The sequence below is a fragment of the Sorex fumeus genome, unplaced genomic scaffold (assembly GCF_029834395.1).
Source record: "Sorex fumeus unplaced genomic scaffold, SorFum_2.1 ptg000072l, whole genome shotgun sequence".
Classification (NCBI taxonomy): Eukaryota; Metazoa; Chordata; class Mammalia; order Eulipotyphla; family Soricidae; genus Sorex; species Sorex fumeus.
The window spans coordinates 43,688,820-43,715,099 of NW_026606129.1; the positions used below are offsets into that span (position 1 = coordinate 43,688,820).

A 26,280-nucleotide genomic window follows, 5' to 3' on the forward strand; every position below is an offset into this window, starting at 1 on the left:
CTTCAGTGAACATAGATGTGCATATATCTTTTTGAATGAGTGCTTTTGTGTTCTTGGAATAGATACCTAACAGTGGAACTGCTGGATCATATGGAATTTACTTCAATATAACAAAAGCCACATACAATAAACCCATAGCTAACATCACACTCAATGGTAAAAAATGAAAACTTTTCTGCTAAGGCTCAAGAAAAGTATGTCTACTACTATTACTCAGTATACTATAGAAAGTCCTAGACATAGTAATTTGTCAAGAAACAAAAATTAAAAGGTTTCATATTGGAAAAGAAGCTAAACTATTACTATTTTCAGATATCATAATAAGAGAAAATGCTAAAGATTTCACTTTAATAATAAGCCAATACAGTAAAGTGGCCAGGCTTAAAATAAGTATGCAAAAAATGCTGTGTTTTTATATGGAAACTAAAAGAATTCAATGAACTAGAAGAGAAAGAAGTTTTTAAAATAACAAAAATCCATTTTTAAAATCCAATTATCTAGAATTCAACTTAACAAAGAAAGTAAAGATAACATAGTTAACTAAGTCATTATTAAAAGAAACACGATACAAAGAAATGTAAAAATAATCTATATGTGTGGACTGGAAAAATATTAAAGTGACCATCCTACCCAACACAATGCAATAATCCAGTGGTGTTCTTTAAGGGTATGAGAAACATTTCACTAAATATTATATGAAACCATAAGCCCCACTTCCATGCAACAGCCAAAATAGTCTTGAGGGAAAAGATGGAAGACACCATGTTCCCTTGACTTTAAACTTTCCTTGGCTAAGGAACTCTAACAATCAAAAGTGTGAAATAACAAAATCAGACAGAGAAATCCAATGGAATTGAGAGGCCAGAAATAAACCTTCAGATAGAGGTATGGTTAATTTATAACAAAGAGCATAAAATGGGGAAAAAAGACGAAGTCCTCTTAAAAAATGGTGCCGGAAAAACTTGTTACTCACATGCAAAAGAATGAAACAAAACCATGCATAAAAGTTAACTCAAGTGTACTAAATGAAACTTTCGTACCATGCATAAAAGTTAACTCAAGTGGACTAAAGATTTTGATGTTATCCTATAATCTGGAAAATACATCAAAGAAAATATAAGCAAGACATTCCATGATACTATTGGCTTTAGTGAAGATGTCAACTGCAACAATGCACAAGCAAAGCAAAACAAAAATTAGCTACATCAAACCAAAAAGATTTTATCAAATGTGCTGAAACTTGTCAAAAATCTCTCTGCATCAACTGATAGAAATGATGTAGCATATTGATTGATTTGCCTATATTGAACTATCCTTGCATCCCTAGAATAAATACCACTATTCATGTGCTATGATTCTTTAAATGTATTGTTGAGTGTTTTGCTGAGATTTTGTTGATGATGTCTGCATCTTTATAAGGGGTATTGGTCTATAAATTTTTTCTTATCTCTGCTTTTGGTATCAGGGTGATGTTAACTTCATAAAAAGTAGGATTCTTGCTTTAATTTTCGAAACAGCTTGTGAAGTAATAGATCATCTTTGAAAGATTCTTAAATCACACTGGCAAAGTCCAACTGGAACTGGGCTATTGTTTTAGGAAAGATTTGATTACTGTTTCCTTGTTTGTAATTGACTTTTTGGGTTTTCTATTTCTTTGTGATTAAATGTTGTGACGCCACGTGATCCTAAAGATTTATCCAATTCTTCTAGGGTCTATAATTTAGTGGCATGAAATTGTTCTTAATAATCTCTTATAAGCCTTTGTATTATTGTGAAATCTGTTTTAACTTATTCCACTAATTTCTAATTCTATTTATTAGACTTATTTCTTTTTATCATGAGTCTAAGGGGTTATCAGTCTGTTTATTCTTTCAATGAGTCAGACTTAGTTTCCTTGATTTATTGAATTTTATTTCTATTTTTTCTATAGATTTTATTATTTTGGTCCTACTTACTTTGAAATTTTAAACAGAAGAAAATTTTAGCATATGCTATGACCTGTATGATCCTTGAAGACATGATATTAGATGAAATCAGACAATTGCAATAAAATATATTTTATCTGTTATTTCTTTAATGAGGTAGTTAAAAATCATAGAAAAAGAGTAGTAGGGTTGTTAGCAGATTATGGGGTAAAGAATAAGTTGAGGGTGGGTGTTTAATATATATATGATTTCAATTACAGAATGTTATAAACATGGTTAGGATGGCAAATTTTGCGTCTAACTTCACAGTTTACAAAATTGAAGAAAAAGACAGTAGGTTTTTATTATTTGCTTTTTGCACAAACCAGGTGGTTTCTCCCTATTCAGGGCCTCATGTCACCTTTTTGCATATTAGAGGGCTTGCTATATTGTTTTAAATGATTTATTTGAGTATTTGTGTTCCTTGATCTTATACAGAATGCTTATGAGGGTACATTAGAATACACTGTTATCTTCAGAGTATATGCTGTATAGCCATAATTCAAAGATTTGTTGCCGAGAGGCAGTAAATTTAAAGTTGTGAAAAGCTGATACATACCTCACTGAAAGAAAGTTGCTTAAAAGACATTAAAGAAGATGAAAATAACGAGACTTAGCAGTAAGACTAGAAAAAAAAGCCTTATGTAGACAAGTTGTGGCTGATGGAAAAAGACTCATGGATTAGAGGTTATTAGCAAACTGGGAAGGTAGAAACTCAATGTTATAAACTGTTCTTGCTGGGTAAAAATGTATTCTATAGGTAGAAATGGAAAGTCAAACTTTTTATGATTATGAAAGCATTAAAAGCTGCATTTGTAAAAATCTGAAGTATACTGGTAGTAGCAGTGTAGCACTATCCTCCCGTTGTTCATAGATTTGCTCGACCGGGCACCATAACATCTCCATTGCGAGACTTGTTGTTACTGTTTTTGGCATATCGAATATGCCACGGGGAGCTTGCCAGGCTCTGCCCTGAGGGCGGACAATCTCAGTAGCTTGTCGGATTCTCCAAGAGGGATGGAGGAATTAAAACCGGGTTGGCCACTTGCAAGGCAAAAGCCCCACCCGCTGTGCTATCACTCCAGCCTATACTGGTGGTGTATATATGTATATATATATATATACATATATTATATATATTTTTATTTATTATTATTATTATTATTACTATTATTGGGCTGGAGAAATAGCACAGTGGTAGGACGTTTGCCTTGCGCGTGGCTGGTCTGACCAAGCCCGGTTCGATTTCTCCACCCCTCTCGGAGAGCCCGGCAAGCTACCGAGAGTATCTTGCCTGCAAGGCAGAGTCTGACAAGCTACCCGTGGCATATTCAATATGCCAAACACAGTAACAACAAGTCTCACGATGAAGACGTTACTGGGCCCACTTGAGTAAATCGAAGAACAACAGGAGGACAGTGCATATATATGTGTGTGTGTGTGTGTGTGTGTGTGTGTGTGTGTGTGTATAAAAATCACATGTACTTCTACCACCTAGAGTTAAATAGAATGCTTGAGGCATTGCAGTTTATGCCTGGTTTATAAAATATACAGGTTGCTCTCACTTTGCATGGTAATATGGGACCATAAAAATGATTATGCAGATTTAAACATCATGGCCCCATGACCAATCTGGGAGAGAAGCTGCACTTGCACAGAACCTGGTAGACCCAGTCTCTGGGCACAGATCTGTGGAGCCTTCTCAGCCTGGAATAGACTGAATCCCCACCCTGTAGGAGGGCTCCCTTCTTCACCAACCCACAACACTTCCACTTGTATATAAATGGCCTAGCACCCAGCATCATGCTGCTGAATCCTCCTAGTACCACAGCTACTGGAGCACGTGGCCCAAAAAGCAGCCATGCGACATATCCAAGGTTTACAGTATGGATAGCCCAGTAGGAACACAGATAAGTAGATGATGGGAAAGTTTTGTAGAAGCCCACTAAGCTCAGTGAACAAAAATAACAGCACAGAAGGCTCGACTAACCACTCAGCAAATCCTTGAACAACGACTTTCTTAGTAACATTATTATGAGAAAGATGTTGTAATAAGCAATAAAAAGTAAATCATTTGTGCCTGCTAAAATGGCAGGCTGGGAACGGGGGGTGGGAGGGTAACTGGGAACACAGGTGGAAGGAAGGTCACACTGGTGTGTGTTGATGTTGGAGTATTGAATACCTGAAATGACTGAACAGCTTCGTAAATCACCATGTTTAAGTAAACTTTCAAATTGAAAAAAAAAAGGCCAGGCAAAATGATCTTAATAATGAACAGGGAAACTAATTGTTAAGAAAATTAATCGTTAATTGAAACTTAATTAATCAATTAGTTAATTGACTAATAATATTTGTTATAGCATTAAGAATTCTTAAGATCTGGGGGTGGAGTGATAGTACAGGGGGTAGGGCACTTACTTGAACATGGTTGACCTGGGTTTGATCTCAGCAACCCACATATTTCCCCCAAACTCCACCACAAGAAGTGATCCCTGAGTGCAGAAGTGCAGAGCCAGAAGTAGACCTTGAACACAGTCAGGTGTGGACTCCAAACAAAAAGAATCCGCCCCCCTCAAAAAAACAAAATAAAACAAAACCCAAAAGACAAAACAAAACAAAACAAAACCCAACTCTTTGTAGCAATTATAAGTATATAGTTATAAGTGTGTGGGGCAATTGAAAAAGGAGCAAACTCAATATTTATGTAAAATCTTATCATCTAAAGCATTAGAAACATCAAGAGTTTTTTAAGATGTTTCTTTGAAATTTTATAAGCTAGTCGGCAAGATAAATATATTTTCTGCAGCTTATGGGGTTTTACTTTGAAAGTGTATGAAAATGAAAACCAGTAATTGTCAGAATCTAAATCCTTGAGTGTTTTTACAATGACTTGAGAATCTTTCCAAGATTAAAAATATGAAACAGTTTTAAAAGTGAAGACTATAACTGAGACACTCGTTATATAATCTGAACCACTACACAGGTATATTTTCTTGGCTGCAGTTTCAAGAGCTTCTCAATCCAGTGGAACATTTTTCCTTTTGGGGGGTGGGGGGTGGGGATGAGGGGTGGGAACACCAGGTGGTGCTCAGGTCTTACTCTTGGCTCTGTCCTTAGGGATCAATTCTGGTGGACTAGGGGATCAAACCTGGGTCACGCATGTGCAAGGAAAGTCCTTGCCTTCTGGACTCTCTCTCCAGGCCATGACCTGGGTACAGTGAAACATTTCCAACAAAGCCAACTACAAGAACAGGTAGAGCAACTACTATAATGGCAGCTGGAGTGGAGAAGGGAGATTTGAGTCTGGTGTGTGAATAATAATAAAAAAATTTAATTAAAAAATTAAAAAAATATTTTTGAAATTTTATTTTATATTTAGAGCATTACAAAGCTGTTTATGATTGTATTTCAGTCAAACAGTATTCCAACACCCTTCCCTCTGTCAGCATTCATTTCCCAGCACCAGTGTCCCCAGGTTCCCTCCCATCACCTCTCATCCCTAGCTTGCCTCTTTAGCAGGCATTTTTCTTTTCTCTCTCTCTCTCACTCTCTCTCTCCTTCTCTCTCTCTCCCCCTCTCTTTCTCTTTCTCTCTCTTCCTCTCTCTCTCTCTCCTTTTCAGCATTGTGGTTTGTGGTTTTCATTAATTAAAAAACTTTATTTTTCTCTGTAATACTGAAAGAGTAGTCTGTAATTTTCTCATTTACCTTTAGAAGTTGTAAGTTTACATGCCTCTTTTCTATGTTCTGGGTAACTGAAATGCTCCTTTCTAAGCACAGCTCATTCCTAAATTCTGAAACAACTGCCAACATCTATGTGCTTTGCTTTTCATGTTGTAACGTAGCACCCAGAGTTTCCTTAATAGATGAGGTTGGATTTATATTTTTCCTGTATCCTGTCCCTTGAGACTCCCTCATTCTTTCTTCAAACCCACTTTTCTAAGTTATGTAGGGATCTTCACTCCCCTAAGTCAATCTATAGATTCTCTGACATGGTCCCACCTTTAATACTCCCAAAGTTCCCCATTTTGCCTACAGTTCCTTTCGCATCCTTCCCTCCAAGCATCATTTTTTTTTGTCTCTTTGCTGGACACTGAGTTCTGTTGGCCAATCCTTCTTTCAATTACCCACTTTCATAAAGTGCTACGTGAATCTATCCATGGGAGAGAGGGAGGAAACATAACAAGCGTTGCTGTCTGTGCATGAACTAAATAACAATGTACAGGGACCAACTGCAGATAGATTTTGAAATAAGTGTCTGGTTAGTCACTGATGATGCCTCTGTTATTTACATTGTGACCTGTTCACTGGAGAGCTAGCAGTAGTCTGCACTTCAATGCAATTACTCAGTTAATAAAAGGTGATAACTGAAACCTGAACTGTGCTGTGAGGGTGTTATTTAGCTGAATTTTGAAAATAACAGAATCATGTAAAGCAAGGACTGCTCAGGGTGTGTGTGTGTGTGTGTGTGTGTGTGTGTGTGTATGTACACACACATATATATACATCAGGAGAATGTATATATATGTATACATATATATGATTCAAACTTTTAAATATATTTATGTAATTCCAAGTATACATGCACTCAAATATATTTTAAAGTAGCATATTGTAATTAATATATTCTGGCGTTTCACCTTATGTTACACTTCTGTAGTGGTAGCCTTGCATGTGGCTGACCTGGGTTCAATCCCTGCCAATCCATATGGCCTTCTGAGTACTGCCAGGAGTGATCCTGAGTGTAATGTCAGAACTAAGACACGAGCACGGCTGTGTATGGCCCAAAAAACAAAAATCAAAACAAATTTAAAAAAACACCCAACGTTATGCAACAAATTTCTCCACAATGCTAAAATAGTAAGTTTAGAACTTAGTTTAATGGCATCATAGAATTCAGTCTCCAAGAATGAAGTTTAATTTTCAGTTGAGCAGCCCATAGGTTATTAACAAAGTGCTTAATATTAAAGACAACACTGTGAGAATAATGTTTGCAGAATTCATTAGGCGCTTTTATAATTATTCCCTATTTATCAATTGATAGAAGCAAAATGACTACACTCAAGGACATGAATAATTTCAGAGTGCTTGATTCACGGTCATTTATGCTTTTATTACTATTATATGTCCCACAATTTCAACTTCCAATTTTAAAACCTGTATGGAGTTTCTCTGATTTTCATTTTTTCTCTTTGTTTGTTTTTGGCCTACACCTGGCAGTAACTCAGGGTTTACTCCTGGCTCTTTGCCCAATGATCACTCCAGGCAGATCTCAAGGGACGATATATGGTGCTGGGGAACGAACCCAGAATGGGTTCATGTAAGGCAAGAGCCCTAGCCTTTGTGCTATCTTTCCAGTCTGATGTTCCTTTATTATTAGGGGGTTTAGATGTGGTTGGTGACATTAACGTTGGACATTTGCATTTTTGTCTTGTGAATTGCCTACTCAAACCCATCATCCACTTTTCTCAGATGTCTATTGGTTCCTAAATGATTCATAGGACCTTTTCATATAGATTATATCCTTATGGATACTGATTTAAAGTTTTGCAATTACAAAACTGATGGGTTCTTATTATCTCCCAGTACATTTTTCATATGATTAAAAAATGGGATATGCAACTTTGAAAAACTCACGCCATTTGATTTTCATTTGTATTTGTTATCAGGGGGTCTCCCCAGCAGTGCCCAGGGTAGTGGGACAGAGATCACACCCAGAAGTCAGTCACTCAATCTGTGTGGGCTCTGGGGATGCAGTGGTGTTCAGACTCAGTGGCACTGGGGCATGGGAAACACAGTGCAGGCTTCAACTCATAGTCCGTGCATGCAAGGCGTTTGCTCCATCTCCTGGCACTGTCTCCTAAGCCTTTTACTTGGGTTTAATGATCAACCTTTAGAGCTGATTGAAAGAATCTAATTATCAAGACTCATTTTTCTCACTGAGGCACCTAAAAACACAACAATTAATTATGGGGGAAAAACACAATATTCTGCTATCCTTTAAATCCAAATTAATGAATTAAAAACAAAAATTAAAGCAGACCTTGAAAAAAAAGTAATAAATTTGACTTTGCTTTTGGCACAACCTGTTTCATAGTTCAGTGTTCAATCCTTTCTCCTGTCTAACTCCTGCTTTCTGTTTTCCTTCCACCAGTCTTTTTTTTTAATTGAATCACTGTGAGATACAGTTACAAAGCTTTCATGTTTTGAGCTTCAGCCATACAATGATCGAACACCCATCCCTCCACCAGTGCACATTTTCCACCACCGATGTCCCAAGTATCCCCACCACCTTCTCCACCCCATCCTCACCCTGCCTCTAGGGAAGACAACTTCCTCAATACTGTCTCTCTACTTTTGGACATTATAGTTCACTCGGATATTTCCACTACCATCCAAACCTGCCTGCCAGGGGCAGATGCTAGGTAATTTATTTTCTATTCCTCACTTTGAATATCATAAGAGGTCATTCGCAGATGCATGCTTCCCGAATTCTAAGATTGTAAATGGTTGGGGTTGAGAGAAATCTCAGTAGAGTGCTAATCCATTTTGGGATTCAAATGGGAGTCTCTGGACCAGGGCTATTGGTGCGCTGCGATAGCACTCAGAGGCAGAATGTGGGCATGACAGCCAGGGTCTCGAGTGGGCGGGGAGCTGGGAAGGGACAGCCTGACTCTTCTGCCACCACCGGTTGGCCTGGAGTCTTGGTCTCGCATACGTGGGCCTTGCTTCTGAAAGCTCATGGTGCCTGGGTTTCATCTAGAGAGGGGAGGGAAAGCACACCTGCTCCATCTGAAGTACCCCAGTGAAACTGGCTTGGTAAGGGGTCAGAGAGATCTCCGGCAAAGTGATGTCTTTTGGGACTCGCCATTGTGTCTTTCCACCAATCTTGTTTTGTAAAACAAGTGGCATGCATCACATTAAAGCATTACTATTTGAAGGCAGAACTTTCAAGGAGAGCAGTAAAAGTGTGGGGCTCAGGTCATCGATGGGCAAGAATAATTTTCTAGAGGAGTTACTTTCTACGCCTACTAATTTTCTACCACACAAGCCCATCATTCCCTACTCAACTTAGAGCAGGAAGCTTTGGCTAATAACAAAGTGCTATTTAAGACATCATACCAGGTCAGAGACTGCACTGTGGGTAAGGTGCTTGCCTTGCATGCAACCAACCTGGCTCCAATCCCCAGCATCACATATAAAACTTTTAGCCCTGCCAGGAATAATCCCTGAGAACAGAGCCAGGAATAAGCCCTGAGCACAGAAAGGTGTAGTCCGAATAACAATAAAATCATGCTGTTTGCTATATCACATGTCAAAACAAAGGTATATGAAGAAATGAGAGAAAACAGAACCTTGTGGAATGGAATTTCCCCCTTCTACCCCTCACCACCCACCACATACTAGTCAAGTCACCATTGTTCAGGCTTTTGTTGGAAAAGACTGACAAGGGCTGGAGAAATAGTAAGGAGGGAAGGTGCTTGTCTTGCACACAGCTAACTTGAGCTTGATCTTCAGAATCACATGTAGTCTTTTCAGCCCTTCCAAGAGTCATGCCTGACAACTACTGTTGAATGAGGGGGGAAAGACAGACAGACAGCCTAGTGAGCTGATCACCTTGTCCCCTCAAGGAGTACAAGTTCCCACATATAGGACAGTCCAGTGCAGTCAAACTTTCTGGCCATACCTATATTGAATACCTGTCTTAGATTAGGATGAGTGATGCTGAAAAAGGTCAAATGCATACAATATTTGTTGGTCATTGCCTTCCTTTTCTCTACTAGGACCTCACATGAAGCAAATAAATATGGCTCCTAACCTCCAAAGGCTAACTGTCTAGTGGGATGGGGCAGACACAAAAGAAATTTCATCACCTTTTAATAAAAAACTATGGGGTTAAGGATGCTGAAGACAGTCAGTGAGTGGGGGCAGGGATGATCTAACTCAGTCTAGGTGGGTCTAAGTGGGCATCCAGAAAGAGGGGGCATCTAAACACAGTGGAGGGGATACACCCAGGCAGAGATGTGAGGCAGAAGGCCACCTGGACCCTGCACTCCCATGATGATGGTTGCCATGGGGGCTTCCACAGGGCTAGGACAAAGTGAGTGTATAATGAGCTTGGGTGGCTTGTTGTGCGTGAGGCAGGTCATGGAAAGGGAGAGCAGAGGTAAGAGTGACAGTCACACTCAGGCTGGGCGACTACAGAGAAGTTAGTTGCAGCCACTGACAAAGAGAACACAAGAAGAGGAACAGAAGAAGCAATCCTGGAGCACATGTGCCACCGCTTCAGAATGGGAGGTATTTATCAACTCCCGGGAGAAACATACAATAGACAGATGGGTTGGGACATATCCTTGTGAAGCAGCCTAGCAACTCCTCAGCGCAGCTGTTAAGTACAAAATAAGATGCCTGACACTTGGGAGTTTGACTTGCAGAATACTAAGTACTGCTGGGCTCCATCACTATCAACCATAATGGCTATAAATTGTTCCCTATGTTTCATGCCACTGACCAACAAGACAACAACATGCATGGAAAAAAATTTAAAAATCACACAAGTCCACTGCAATTCAAAGACAAAAATTTGAGCAGTTATTTCTTGAGAGGTATAAATAAAAAAATAAAATGTAAAAATTATTTCCCCTTCCTCCTCCCTAGCCCTGCCACCCCTTGGCCATTGACTTTGTGGTCCATGGTTTATTTTTTAAATTGTCACAGTATTCTCAGAAACAAGAATTGTAAGTGTCATGCCACCACTGGTTTAGATGACTGGCAGAATCATTAACTGCTCCAGCTATGGCTTGATGCACCAGCATCCAACACAGGAAGTTCCAGCACAAGCACAGAGAGATCTCCTTTCAGTAACCTAGAAAGGCCTGGCTAGTATAAAACAAGCTAAAACTTGACATCTTTGTCATATAATAAAGAAAGATTCAAAGCTAATGTACCTTATAAGTTTGCAAAGGTATATTTTAATTGAGGGAAAAGGAGGCTGTTGCATATTTTAGCAATTATCTAGTTATAAAACTCATTGAAAAAGTACAGTCCTACTTTCTCTTTTTAAGGACTGACAAGTAATTAAAAGTCAAACAATTAACCTTGCTTTAACTTTTCTTTTTTGCCCCTAAAGACATGGCCAATTCATGTCTTATTAGAAAAATTTTATACTATGTTTATCAATGGAGGACTCAGATTATCCTGAAATTAGAATTGAATGCAGCATACAAGCCCATCTGAGCATTTTTCCCCCCAGGGAGATATGTCTATACTTATTTTCTAAGCACTTCACATGCAGACTAAGAATCACGCCTTATTCCCACATTTCACTGAGATTCTCCTACAGGGTATAGTATAAATACTGATCACCAATTATGGGTTCATGATTAAGAATGTCTACTTTCATAGGAGCATAACTAGAAAGAACCTCAAAAGCTATGAAGTTTATTCTCTTGCTTGTAGGCAAAATACCTCCCAAAGTATTCAAGTCAGATAAAAACTCATTCTGTTTATTATTTTCCCTGTGGGAAAGCAATTCTAACACCTCATTCTGTAACCTATAACATTTTTAAGAAACACTGTAAAATTTTTCTTTGGTCTGCGTATACTCAAGTTTAGGTCCTCAATAATCCTATTACTATTCTTTAAGCGTAGCTTTCAATTTGTATTCCTCTTTTCTAGAAGACACATTACAATGCTCTTGTCACATGTGATAAATGTCTATGGACATGAGCCAGCTCACACATGTCAAGCCGGCATCTAGCCAATACCCTAGGATCCTTGTATGATCCAGTTACCAGTAAGAGTGCACAGGGCACACTGTAGGAAGAAGAGGTTCTTCTGCCATCCTGGCAGCTGCACTGAGGGCCAGAGTGTGTGTTGGGAGCATCTGCTGGACAGTCAACATCACCAGGGGCCTTCATCTCAGTCCTCAACCTGAGATCAAGTTCTTGCCTCCCCCTCAGCAATGGATTCTGAGCACTGACACCCCACTCTTTTGCTCGCCTGTCTATTGCCTGAGTTTATCTCCAGAGAATCTCCCAAGCACTCGGCACTGCAAACCACCCACAAATGTGCACCCCAACCCCCAAACTCTGCAGACTACCCAATCAATGTCAGAATCATTCCCAACTCTGTACAGCTGCTTCTTGTTTTCCCCAGGGACAAAAGGCCTGGTCTAGCTTGGGCCACCCAACAACTATCCACTGTCCTCAGGTATACAGCTGCCACGAAGGCCTAACCTGTGGCTTGAGGAAAGGGGCCCTTTTTAAACTTGTCTTTGCTTGGGTATTACCCTTAATTTTAGGGCACCCCACAGGATGCTCTTTAAATCTCAGTTACTATTCTATGTGGTTCAACAATTCCTTATATTAAACTTCAGTCAGTATGATTCCTATTTCTCATTAGTCCAACCCAGAATAAAATAATTACACTTATTCATTGGCTGTACTCACTGGTAGTATTTTCTAAGGGTACCTCTTCAGTAGTTTTTATTTTTCCTTCAAGTTGAATTGTATTAAGGTTAAACAATGTAGTGTAAACATTCCCTATTTACTGGAATTTATTGATATGCTTTGAATATAAAGCATGATCAACTTTTAAAAGGTCTTCCCAGAAAGCTACAAAGAAGGGACAGTTTTTATCATCAGAATACAGAAATGGATCTAATTTGTAAGTTTGAACTTATTAACATTTTCATATCCTCCATACTGGAATTAAAATTTTTATTCCACAAAGAGACAGGTGGCAAATAAAGGATTTGGGGCTGGAAGAGCTTCACTACAACTCAACTCTACTGCTGAGGTGCAGTAGGAGCTACAGATGATATGTAAATGAATTCTACCTGGGACTATATTCAGTAAGACTTTATTTCCAAAAGAGGGCCAGAGTTAACCATAACCAGTAGTTATAGTTTGTCAACTCCTGCTCCCCATTATTGGTATCTATTTGGTCTATAAAGGAATGAGAAAGATACATTAACTCTTACAAGAGTAGTATGACTCTTTGATTTCTCCGTTTGTTCTCAGTCGATCCGACTTACATAGTCCTATGCCCTGATTACTTAGCCAAAAGGGAATAGTTAAATCTACTGTGGATTTTATTACTCACCATTGTAAAATATTTATCTTTAAAAGTTTTTATTTTGTTGTGTTTTTTTTTAGGGGGAGGGCATTAAACCTATGTTTAATACAAAACATTAGAAAGAAAATATAAAACATGACAATAAAATTAAGTTTTAAGAGATAACTTTCTCAATAAATCAAGTGGATAAGTTTACCTATTAAAGGAACACAAATCTTCTTGGTATAAGATTAATATAAGAATAAATACAAGCTGTTGAAGCGATAGTACAGCAGGTAGGGCATTTTCCTTGCACACAGTCCCCCTATGTTGGATTTCTGACACCCCGTGTGGTCCCCTGAGCACTGTCAGGAGTAATTCCTGAGTGCAGAGCCAGGAGAAATCTCTGAGCATCACCAGGTATGTCCTACCCCAAAAACAAAACAGAAAAAAATAAAAGTTAAAGTAGTAAAATAATATTAATAATAATAATAATAAAGCACTAAATCTCAGAAGATGGCAAATACCAAAATTTTATCTCTAAACTTATATACTAAAGATATATCATATATGTTTTACTGATAAGAGTCTTCATATGTGTGACTTTTAATTTTATTTTTATTCTACGGGTATAATCATTCTCAGTATCACATATTGCATCAATTAAGTTATTTGAAGATGTCTTGAGTATTTTCTCTGTCCTAAAGAGCTTGTGAGTTGCTGATGGTGCCCTTCACTCACTGGAGCCCTTGGCCTCTGAGACAGGGCTGTAGGATTGGGCTGAGACTCTGAATTAGAAAATTTAAATGCTGCTCTTTTCCCAGTAATCTCACAGTGTAAAGTTCTATACACAAACTCCTTCTATCCTGTCAGGAGACTTCTATCCCATTCCCTGGGGGCTGGGGCAGTCCCCTTGCATCAGGGTGCACCCACTTCCCCTCTATCATGACAGCTCTTCTGTGGCCACTGGTATTAACAGGGACCAACCGTCTGCCTGGTTTCCTTCTCACTTGGCTGAAAAAACCCTTATGGTCAAGCACAGTGAAGGCTACAGAAATTATTCCTCCAAACAGCACTGACCTCCTTTTCAGCCAGTGGGTAGAAAAAGACAAGTATAGGCATTTTGGAGAGCAGTGAGTTGCTGGGTGCCTTTGTGGTGGGTGAAGCCCTAATGATGCCTTCCCTGATGTGGCCTGGCCCTGAGTACTTGGGCCCATAAATTGGGAGAGGGGTGCAGGAAGCTTTATGGAATGGCACCAAGTGACTCTCTAACCACTGCTCTGTCTGGCCCTGAGCATATGCCAGTTGTGTATCCCTTGGGAACTTGACGTTTGGCTGAACTTCTTTCCTAGATTCAAACCCAAAAGCTTGTGATGGACTTTTTTACACTCAGCGCTTTCCTGGCTTTATTACATTTTACTTATTTCTCTTTCTGTGGAAACCAAGAGGGAGAATCTCTAAGTCTGTGTATCTCCCTTGCCAAGGACTCCTGCAAGCCAGAGCAACTCTAAGATACTGGAAGAGAGTGGACACTACCCATGGAGCATTGCTTCTCTCTTTCAATCTTAATTTTTTTTAAATACCTTTCTTTTTTTTTAATTTTTCCATCTTACATTCATTAAAGATTGAGATTCTGCTCTCCTTAAATATCTATTTAAATGAGTGAAATGCCACCTGGTTTTAGAATAAAACAGTTTTGTATTTCTATGCCAAATACTCCTCTGAAATCCCTTTGGGGTTGAGTTTTGAAAGCATGCACTCAAGACATCCTGAAATTCCAACAAAGAGAAAATGATCCCCGCCTTGGAGATGTTCCCATGTGCACATGCACACAGAGGCCGGCTCTTACCAAGGGAACCAGCAGGCTGATGAGGTCCGTCAGAGGCTTGCTGACCAGCAGAAGATCTTCAGCCATCTGTGTGTCCCGACCCGAGCCTAATTTCTGTGCCTTAAATGGGGAAAAAAGAAAAGCAAGGTCTTAGGGATTTGTCAGCTTGTACACAGGAGATAGGGTCACTCCAGTCTAGCACTGGGGTTCTCCAACTTACTTGGCATTCTTATTTGTTTGTGTTTTGGGGTCACACCTCGAAGTGCTCAGGCATCACTCCCGGCAGTGTGTGTGGTGGGTGGGGGGGTGGGGAGGGGAGCACCATAAGGCACCAAGGATCAAACCTGGGTCTCTGGTCTCTAGTATTCCAGACTACTGAGTGATCTTCCTAGACTACTTCTGGGCATTTTAATGCGCATTATATGATGCAGTTTGATTATATTCTGCTATGTATTCCTTTCCTATATGAATGCCCACACTCAAATAATTACTAGAACATTTGTCCAGTGTTCTACTACCTGAACAGGCTGGAGTGATAGCACAGCAGTAGGGCGTTTGCCTTATGCACGGCCGGCCCGGCCAACTCGGGTTCAATTCCTCCACCCCTCTCGGAGAGCCCAGCAAGCTACCGAGAGTATCTCACCTGCACGGCAAAGCCTGGCAAGCTACCCATGACATATTCTATATGCCAAATACAGTAACAACAAATCTCACAATGAAGACATTACTGGGCCCTCTGGGGTAACTCGATGAACAACGGGACAGTGCTACAGTGCTATTGCCTGAACAGGCCTCGGATACAGGTTTACATTGCCTGGCAGTAGTCCTGGCCTAAACTGCAATGTAAATCAGGAATAAGGAGTCACTCTGAGTGTAAACTCTCAGAGGAGCTTTACAGAACTAATTTCTACAGATTTCTATTGAATGGCTCATTGAACATTGAAAAGGCCACTGGTTATTTAGTTTGCAATAGTATATTTCATTCACTTATGTCCTCACTGTTCCTAATTTCACTCAGAACCAACAAAACCACATTGAGCTAATGACCCTGGCCAGAGGGGGGCTTCAGGCTGCTTGCTGCAGGTCATTAACATGTACTCCCTGGTGCTGCTCCTGATGGCAGAACTTGCCTTCTGCTCTTTGCAAAGCAGGCAGAAGTGCAGTTGTCTGCTTTCTCTGGCTCAGGAAGAGTTAAATGAAAACCAGGCACCTGCCTTCAACAGATTTGTACTTCTGGGCAGCCAGGAGCCACAGTGGCGATCGCTTTTCATGAAACCCCATCTCCAGGTTTCCCTCCCAGACCCTTCCCAATGGACCATATCAGAAAGGTACAATTTTTCTCCAAGAAAACAAGTGTGAAGCTCTAGCCTAGAGATCAGAACTTTTCTGAATCGTGACTGCTTTGTCACAATTAAATCCTATGACTTTTCACTGCTAACACATTCTCCCTTGGGCAGATGCTCTCTTGGAGAACAGGACACAGTCTTGTAAACCAGCACCCAAAAAGTAAGGGCCATGGGGGTCACAGAAAGCAGGTGGGGCCACAAGGATGCTCACTCACTGGGGCAGGTTTTTTTTTCATCATATATTCCATGGTCCTATAGATCCTCCAAAATCTTTAGTTCATTTGTCTTTAACCAGCAAGAAACATCTAGACGCTGCCTGACTCCTTGCAAAGTTGTCAAAGGTTCCAGAAAGGGAAATGCTGTGGCTTGACACACCAAGCAGGCACATATCAAAGGTTAGTGAGAATTTCAACAATTCTCACAAAATCAGGGTTCCACAATGGAAGTTCTGTGCACCAAAGGAGTGTCTGCACAGAGCCCGGAGTGAGCAGAGAAAATAAACTAGAAATTCAGGGCCAGCCTTTTCTCTAAATTCCCAGCACCACTCTCCCTTCAGGCCAGCCAGCCTCTGGATCTGACTTCTCCGTGCATTTTGCAAAGGGTTCTTTCCAAAGATAGCAAGTTCCTTTATCTGCTATGAGAGTGCCACACCAGGACTTAGCCCACTCCTGTCCTCTCAATTTCTCAACTAAGCCAGTTGTTAGGACCCAAGCAAGAGCAGATGGCCAAAAGAGCTGAGATGCTAAGAAGAGGGTCTGACCCAAGTAGTTCTATTTTTCATTTAAAATAAACTATACATTATTTGGTGATGGATTAAACATAGGACGTGAAAAAGAGGAACATGTTAGAATGATCCAAGGTTCCAGTTTGCAACACAGGATGAAGATAGCACAGCTTACTAGCAGGAAACTGGTTTTGGGAGGTGGATCCTGAGTTCAGCTTTGGACAACTTGAATTTGAGTTGATTAGTGGGGCATTCCAGTTGTAATATTGAGGGACCCACTGAGTATAAAAGTTATGAACCTCAGAGGAGAACAGCAGGTAGAAATAGAATTTTAACACTTTACCATATAAAAAAATGGTATGTCAACTTCTGAGTCCTATTTAATATGAAATGGCAAATTAGTATTCCCCCAAACAAGAGAAGCGAATATAGTTAACTTTTCAGCATAATCAAAAGAAAAAGTCATAATTATCCCAGCTATTTCTTCTAGCATTGCTATATGAATCTAAATCACCAGGGTAGGGGGTTGGTAAGGAAGGAAAAGTAGAAAAAAAGTGGAATGCTGCCAAGAATTACATGAAGATAAGCATAAGGGTGATAAAGTGCAGACTCCATTTGGAAGTTGCAACTGTTAGAAATGGATTTGGGGACCATGGGAGTCAGGCAGACAGAGTCAGAAAAGTATTCTAAGACTGAATGTTTCACCAAGGATATAGAAAACGCTATTCTAACGGGAGCTTTTACAGGAAGGGAGAGACATGATGGGTACTATGGACAATTGCAGCGAAGTGTCACATACATTCAGAGGAATGCCTATGGATAAGATAATGGTAGGGTGAGGTGGGGAATGGGACCAGAGTCAAATGGATGACAAGAGCCATTAAACAGGGACCATGGCCCCACCACCAGGTGTGTGAGACCGAGAGGAATCCAGTGGCTATGCTTCCTCTCTCAGCAATAGCAACATATCTGTAAATAAGCAATAAGTGAACTTCCTTACCACCAGTCTGTCAAGTTCCCCCCCCAACCCCCATTTCTGAAATGACAGATATGGCTCAAGTTAGGCAACTAGGATTTTAATAGTGAATGTTTGCCTTCGTAGACCCCAAGACTGGAGTAGGATCCCCATCTCCTATACTCACTCTGCAGTGTTCACAAGACTCACCAGGGCAAAATGAAAACAAAATTAATCTGATAAGCTGACTAGGTGCCAATTTATTCAGTAAATGAGAATGGAGGACTCTGCCACTCACTGTGATCCAGAAAGGAGGACTAGGACATCTGGCTAACAGGAAGTCCCTTGTAAACAGGAAGGTGGGGTGAGTACCTGTCTTTTTGTTGCTAATGACATAGCAACCAATCCTTGCTTACCCTCCCTAGACCAGTTCCACATAAGGCACTTTAGATATCCTTAATCTCTCATTGAAACAACCCATGATAAGAAGGTAGAGTACTTACTACCTACTTATCTCCATGCCAAAGATGAGAAAAATGATCCTTAGAAGAAGTAATTTGTCTGGGTCATACAGGTAGCAAGTGATGTGGCTGGGATTCAAATACCAGATCATCCAGCCTGTGAGGCTTCCATGCTCTCACTACATCTGTGAGCCTTGATCCATTTCTCTCACCAAACTCTCAGGGTGAGTTAGAGTCAGATTCAGTCAATTCTGAATCACCCAGGAAGTGGAGGTGTCTAAACCCAGGAGAGTATGATTTCTTCAGCTCTTTCTTGCCTTTCTACCACACACACTTGTATCATATCATTCTAGTTTCACAGGAAGTGTTTTGCAAAGCTAAGCACAATTACAATTTTATTTTTGCTTTTTTGGTCACACCCAATGATACTCACTGGTTACTCCTGGCTCTGCACTCAGGAACTACTCCTGGCAATACTTAGGGGACCATGTAGGATGCTGGGGATTGAACCAGGTTGGTCATATGCAAGGCAAACGCCCTACCTGCTGTACTATGGCTCCAGCCCCCACATTTATAATTTTTAACATTATAATTGTTCATTTGTTCTACACTAGAGATGTTTCTGTTAATAGACACTGTTTTTGAATGCAGAGGAATTCTCAGAGCAGATCATACTTAAAAAAGAAAGAGGTAACTTAAACTTTGGAAAATACATATTACTCAGTGTCCTAAGAGGAACTGTTTTTTATTTTTAGTTTTTAAAAAAAATTTTTTTTATTGAATCACTGTGAGATAGATGCTTACAAAGCTGTTCATGATTAGGTTTCAGTTATACAGTGTTCAAACACCCAGTGTACATTTTCCAGCACCATGTCCCCAGTTTCCCTCCCATCACCACGTTCCCCTCCCCCCACCAGCCTGCCTAATGCAAACTCCATTTCTTTTCCACCCTTTCCCCCTAATTCAGTCTCAAGGACTCTACCTCTTTCACACTGACACCACAGAGATCAAAGTCTGCAGTCAAGGCCAAATGTAATATGTGGGAGGATTTAGAAAGATAGAGTCTTAAAAACAAACAGAGGTGTTGAAGAAAATAAGGGAAGGAAAACAATCGTGATTTCTTGGCTCACTAGCAGCAAATTGAAAAGAGATTTAAAAAATACTTTTTACTGAGGAATTCACTTTGCAATTCCCTTGAATACCTAATCATTTCAACTAAAAAGGATTTCAATAATTTTTAAACTTCTGATCCTCTTTATCTATAATCTATAAAACATGGTCTTTTATAGCCTGATAATATCAGACATCTTGTGAGAGCAACTATCAACTGCCTCTGGAAGAATTATTGTAAACTACCACTACAGCAACTAAAATAACAAGAGGCAATGTCTTCTGAAGAGACACTGGCTAGGAAAACAAATAGGAAAAGCTAAAATAAATTCTTGATTCAAGATTCCATAAATGTTATTTCTGTTTTGCCATTAATTTATAATCACTTCAGATAAGCAAATACAGACAAGGTAGTTCAAAGATAATTTTCAACTATTGTCTTTATAGGTTTGCATTAAAAAACATGGACTACCAGGCTTGTGGAGGGCAATTCTGGATTTATTAAACTACTAGACAAACTAAAAATGTGATCAGAGTAACTGTGGAAAAAAAGAAACCAGTTATTGTACCGATGAGTAACAGAGACTACACCAGGGCTGAGGGAGTCATTCGTGATTCTGCTACTATGACTCTTGGCAATGTATCATAGCAGTCTGGTCTCAGCTTCAGCTTCTATCCCAGCCAGGATGTGACCACTGATATACTTTCTCTTACAACTTTAACAGGTTTTAAAAGAGATTCATAACTTCACACTGGCTGTGCTTTCACAAGTAGAAGCAACTCTATTGATTAAAGGGGGCTAAATCCAAGAGGTATGTAGAGGTATCTAACCCCAAGGTAAATGATCAACAAACATACATCCTTGAAGCTTCATGTAAAGGAAGTCCAGACTGCAGTTTGGGACAAACTAACTTTCCAGAACCATTCAATACATTTTTGTCACCAAAACTATCTTGCAGCTCCATGATATTTGGATGTACGGGAAACCATGTAAGAGACCTTATGTTATATATGTGTACATGTGCGTGAATATCTCTGTATGTACAATCTTGTGTGTGTGCATGCGTGTATGCACCTCAAAACTCAACCCACTGCTCCCAACAAGGTGGAGCCCCATCTCCGGCCATGAAAAGATAGCACAAGGCCTGTCCTAGAAAGTGATTAGGCAAATGATCGCCTTGCTCAGGGAAGATACACAGCCAGAGTTCACTAAGTCTTTGCTTAGTCATGTGCTGGTTTCCATGATGGTTTTGCAATCAAGTTAACTGTTCTTGACATTGTTCACTCCACAATGGCTTCCTTCTTAGCCTCTGTCCTAGCACATAAGTCTTTTTTTTTATTGAATCATCCCAAGATACACAGTAACAGAGCTTTTCATAGTTGATTTTCAGTCATACAATGATTTAACACCCATTCCTCCACCAGTGTACTTTTCCTACTACCAATGTTCCCAGTTTCCCCCCTCCCCCCACACACCTATTTAAAAATTTTATTGAATCACCGTGAGATAGTTACAAGCTTTCATGTTTGGGTTACAATCACACAATGATCAAACACCTGTCTCTCCACCAGTGCACATTCCCCACCACCAATATCCCCGGTATACCCCCCTTTCCCACCCTCCCCCTGCCTCCATGGCAGAAAATATTCCCCATACTCTCTCTCTACTTTGGGGCATTATAGTTTGCAATATAGACACTGAGAGGCTATCATGTTTGGTCCTTCATCTACTCCCATCCCAACCAGTTCCTCAAGCCATCATTTTCTTAGTGATCCCTTCTCTATTCCATCTGTCTTCTCCCCTTTGCTCATGAGGCAGGCTTCCAGCTATGGAGCAATCTTCCTGTCCTGTGTATCTGCTATCCTTAAGTGTCAGCCTCATGTTATGTTGTTTTATATTCCACAAATGAGTGCAGTCCTTCTATGTCTGTCCCTCTCTGACTCATTTCACTTAGCATGATACTCTCCAACTCATTTCATTTATAAGCAAAGTTCATAACTTCATCTCTCCTAACAGCTGCATAGTATTCCATTGTGTAGATGTACCAAAGTTTGGAATCATCTTAACCAAAGAGGTGAAGGACCTATACATGGAAAATTACAAAACACTACTTCAAGAAATAAAAGAGGATACTAGGAAATGGAGACACATCCTCTGCTCATGGATAGGGAGGATTAACATTATCAAAATGGCAATACTCCCCAAAGAACTATACAAATTTAATGTGGTCTCTATCAAGATACCCATGACATTTATCAAAGAAATAGACAAAACACTCCTGAAATTCATATGCAACAATAACCCCCCTCCAACCCATGAATAGTTAAAACAATCCTTGGGAAAAAAGAAGACGGGTGGCATCACCTTTCCCAACTTCAACTGTACTACAAATCAGTAGTAATTAAAACAGCATGGTACTGGGCTAGAAACAGACATACAGACCAATGGAATAGAGTTGAATATTCTGCCACAGACCTCCAAATATATGACCACTTAATCTTTGACAAAGGAGCAAGACATGTGAAGTGGAACAAGGAAAGCCTCTTCAGTAAGTGGTGCTGGGAAAACTGGATAGCTACCTGCAAAAAATGAACTCTGACCTTTTTCTAATGCCAGGCACAAAAGTCAGATCAAAGTGTATTAAAGACCTCAATAACAGACATGAATCTATAAGGTACATAGAGGAAAATGTAGGCAGAACTCTCCACGACATTGAAGCTAAAAGCATCTTTTTTTCCCTTTTTTTGCGGGGGAGGTCACACCTGGCAATGCTCAGGGGTCACTCCTGGCTCTGCACTCAGGAATTACCCCTGGCGGTGCTCAGGAAATATGGGCTGCTGGGAATCGAAGCTGGGTCGGCCGTGTGCAAGGCAAATGCCCTACCTGCTGTGCTATCACGCCAGCCCCCGTGAAGCTAAAAGCATCTTTAAGGATGAAACAGCACTGACCATGCAAGTGGAAGCATACATAAACAAATGGGACTACATTAAATTAAGAAGCTTCTGCACCGCAAAAGAAACAGTGACCAAAATACAGAAAGTGCCTGCAGAATGAGAAAGAATATTTATCCAATACCCATCTGATAAGGGATTAATATCCAGGACATACAAGACACTAGTAGAACTGTACAAGAAAAAACTTCCAACCCCATCAAAAAATGGGGAGAAGAAATGAACAGAAGTTTCCTCAAAAAAGAAATACAAATGGCCAAAAGGCACATGAAAAAGTGCTCTACATCACCAGTTTCCCCTCTTGCCCACCCCCAGCCTGTCTCAAAGGCAGGCACTCTCATTCTACTCTTCTCTCTCTCTCTCTCTCTCTCTCTCTCTCTCTCTCTCTCTCTCTCTCTCAGTCTTTCTCCCCCCTTTCTTTTCCCTCTCCCCCCCTCTCTTTCCTTTTCTCTCCCTCTCTCTGTCTCTCCTTCTCTCTCCTCCTGCCTCTCTGTCTCTCTACCCCTCCCCCTCTCCTTTTGGGAATTATGATTTTTAATATAATACTGAGAGATTATCATGTTTGGTCCTTTACCTATTTTCAGCACTCAGTTCTAATCCAGAGTGACCATTTCCAGTTATCTTTGTCATAGTGGTCCCTTCCCTATCCCAACTGCCTTCTTCCCCAGCACTTGAGGAAGGCTTCCAACTGTGGAACAATCCTCCTTGCTATTTTTTCTACCGTCCGTGGGTATTAGTCTCATGTTATGTTTTTTAGTCTCATATTCCACGAATGAGTCCAATCATTTTATGTCTGTCCCTCTCCTTCTGACTCATTTCACTCAGCATGATACTCTCCATGTCCATCCATTTACAAGAGAATTTTATAACTTCATTTTTCCTAGTAGTTGCGTAGTATCCCCATTGTGCAGATGTACCATAGTGCCAGTCATCTGTTCTCAGGCACTCAGGTTGTTTCCAGATTCTGGCTATTGTGAATGAGTCTTTAACATGCTATTATGTTTCGGTTGCCAAGCTTTCAACACACAACTGCATATTCTCTTTTCAAAGACAAACCCATTCTGAAGAAGAGAGTGAAAGGAAGTGTGACATGTATTAGCGTTGCTCAAAATAAGGGCAAAGGGGTTCTCTACCTGCAGAGCCAGCCGCACAATGCCAGATGTATAGGTCAGCATGCCATGCAGAATTTCAAGCAGGGAAAACAGCAGTGCAGCAGACGTCTCATTGTTGTTCTTATTCTCCACATCCAAGCAGATTGTAGCAGTTTTAGTAAACAGGTTACAGATATGACTGACTAGTCCTGCAGAGAAAAGAAGGGAGGGGGGCAAAATGTGCATCACAAAAGGTGTATAAACCCATAAACCTAGCAAAGCAAGGCACTGATATTCTATGCTGCCTAAACACTATGAGGTCCAACTTCAGTCTGGACCAAATTTGTTTAGAACATATTTGTTATGTTTTTGGAATCCACCTGACGAAACTATAAGCTTATTCCTGGCTCTGTGCTCAGGAATCACTCCTGGAGGTGCTCAGAAGATCACACTGGGTGCTGAGAATTGAACCCAGATCATTCACTTGCCAGGCAAGTGCCTTATCCTCTGTACTAACACTCTGTTTGGGAAAGATTTTTAATGTAGTTTCCTGGGCCCCACTCCGACAGAGTCTGAGAAAGAAACAAGCTCCTGGCATGATTTTTATTCATGCTTCTAAAAGTACACTTGAAGCAAACTATCCTACATGGTTGTAGTTCATAGCAGTGATTCTGAAACATTGGTCCACATACCAGTGACAGTCTGCAGGTGTGAAAAAGGCTAAATGTGACTGGGTTATAAGGAGAGAAGACTCCCCATTATTAGTAGAAAACAGGTTATATATAAACATACTTTCCTACACTCTATGTTTAAACTCATTACTTTTTATAGCACAGAGAGACCCGGGGCTCTATCTTGGAACCTAGAAGCTACTGAATCATTACAAGCAATTAAGTGAAAAAAGAATTTTTATCCCACATACATTCATTTTTTAAAAAAGATTATGATCTTAAAGTGCCAGTTTTTATCATGTTGGTTCTGCAAATGTCATAGATGCTGTCAACTGTGATCAACTTTTGGTCTGATGTAGTCTATCACAACAAAGTCATTTTTCACATTTAGGAGGGGCATTGAAGTCGAAGTTGTCTTTATTGTTTCCATTATGTAACATTACACTTCCAATTCACACAAATAATTCTGATTTAAATGTGACCGAGACATAACACAAATCATATTATAAAGCTAAATTGGCTTTAAGCAGGGATCTCTGCTCAGGATCTGAGTGTTCCAAGAAAACTGTATCTTCAAAGAAGACTGTTTTATATAAAGAGAGAGGAAAAGAGCAAGGTGAGAAAACCTGGCATGTAATGAAAGTACCTATCACTGAACTCACTACCTTTTGTCCCTCATCCTAGGATGATCAATTAATGGAAACCCTGCCAAGCACTGCCATCCAAGCTTTGGCATCATTTCCCCCCAGTGTGCACAGACTTCCAGTAAATCAATCTAGTTTTCCTAAATATGTGTAATAGCATTCTTGGACTACAAAAGTAATTAATGTGGTCATTAAACACAGAACAGCCAAAATTATAGGGGCATCATTCAAAGTTGTACTCCTTGTGGCAAACACTAGTGTTTAAGTCACAAAGCTGAAGATGAATAGGCTGGAGGCAAAAGTAGAATGAATTACTGGCAAAATTTCCTTATCAAATGACGGGGTTTGATAGTCCATATCATCAATGACACATAGTACAGAGAAGCAATTACTATGACATCTACATTATGCCAGCAGGCATCCTTCTGCAAGGCAGACGGCATCACTCACGTGCATGCCATGAATCAGCACTTGGCATTTGTGAGTTACAGATAGCAGAGAGGGGACTTTTAATAGTAGCATTTGGTAAATGTTGGCTGCAAAAGATGTTTTCCTTTGTGAGGCTCACAGTTACTTTGTGACACATCATGGATGAGATTAGACCTGAGGTATGACATAAAACATTTCTACAACAACAGAGATATTGCCGGCCAAGCCTATTCGTATGATTTCAAGTGCCTCTCTCAGCCACAGTCAGTATTCTTCATGGCCACAGCTTTATGCTTCAGTCTTAAAATACATGTTTTACTCATTTAACTTTTTTCCTTATTATGAAAAGTCATGAGACAGTTCAGGAAAATGAGTATCTTTCACTCTCATCAATAATTTATCAAGTTTCCCCTTCTTGTTTTTAATACCCTCATATTTGTTTCAGTATTTAAGACAAATGCCTAACATCATATTTCTTCTTTAAATTGCTCTGTATAGTTAATAAAGACTCTGATAAGTAGAACTACAATGCCATGACCACTCAATAAAATTAACAGTTTGAATACATTCAATACACAGTCTAGGTTCAGAACAATCTCAAAATCCTTAACATGTGTGAATAAGAACAAGCCCATGGCACTCAATCCATTTGGTTGCAGACCTTCAGTGTTGTCCTTCAAAACAGAAATGTCCTTTCTCCACCAGCATTTTTATACCTTTGGAGAAATAGAGCATTTTTCCTGAAGATTTTTTTCATGGCATTACTCCAATTTTTTACCTAGAGCCTCAATTTAATTCCATTTTAATTATTTGGGCACTTTGACTTGGGACAGGGTATTTCACTTCCTGATACCTGTGTTCAAGGACATACCATGTAGCTGTTCCGCCTTCCTTTTCCAGTAAGACAGTAAGTGATAATTGGGCAGAGCCAGAGCCTGCCCCCATCTCTACCTGCTGTCTGGTCTGGGAAAGGATCTGGCATTCCATTTTCATGTTGTTGGTGGCACTTCTTGTCTCTCCCATTCTCTTTCATTTGGATCCAGCCTGAG

General features: G+C 40.0%; 1 protein-coding gene across 1 annotated transcript in view; it reads right to left on the reverse strand.

Moving 5' to 3' along the window:
* ULK4 (unc-51 like kinase 4) overlaps positions 1-26,280 on the reverse strand; it is a 583,905-nt gene that overhangs the window by 166,417 nt on the left and 391,208 nt on the right. Inside the window, exons 33-34 of the mRNA XM_056128948.1 lie at positions 23,530-23,696; positions 14,870-14,968 (exon numbers count right to left, since the gene is read on the reverse strand). Coding sequence (XP_055984923.1) covers positions 14,870-14,968; positions 23,530-23,696 — 266 coding nt within the window. The remainder of the gene's footprint in view (positions 1-14,869; positions 14,969-23,529; positions 23,697-26,280) is intronic.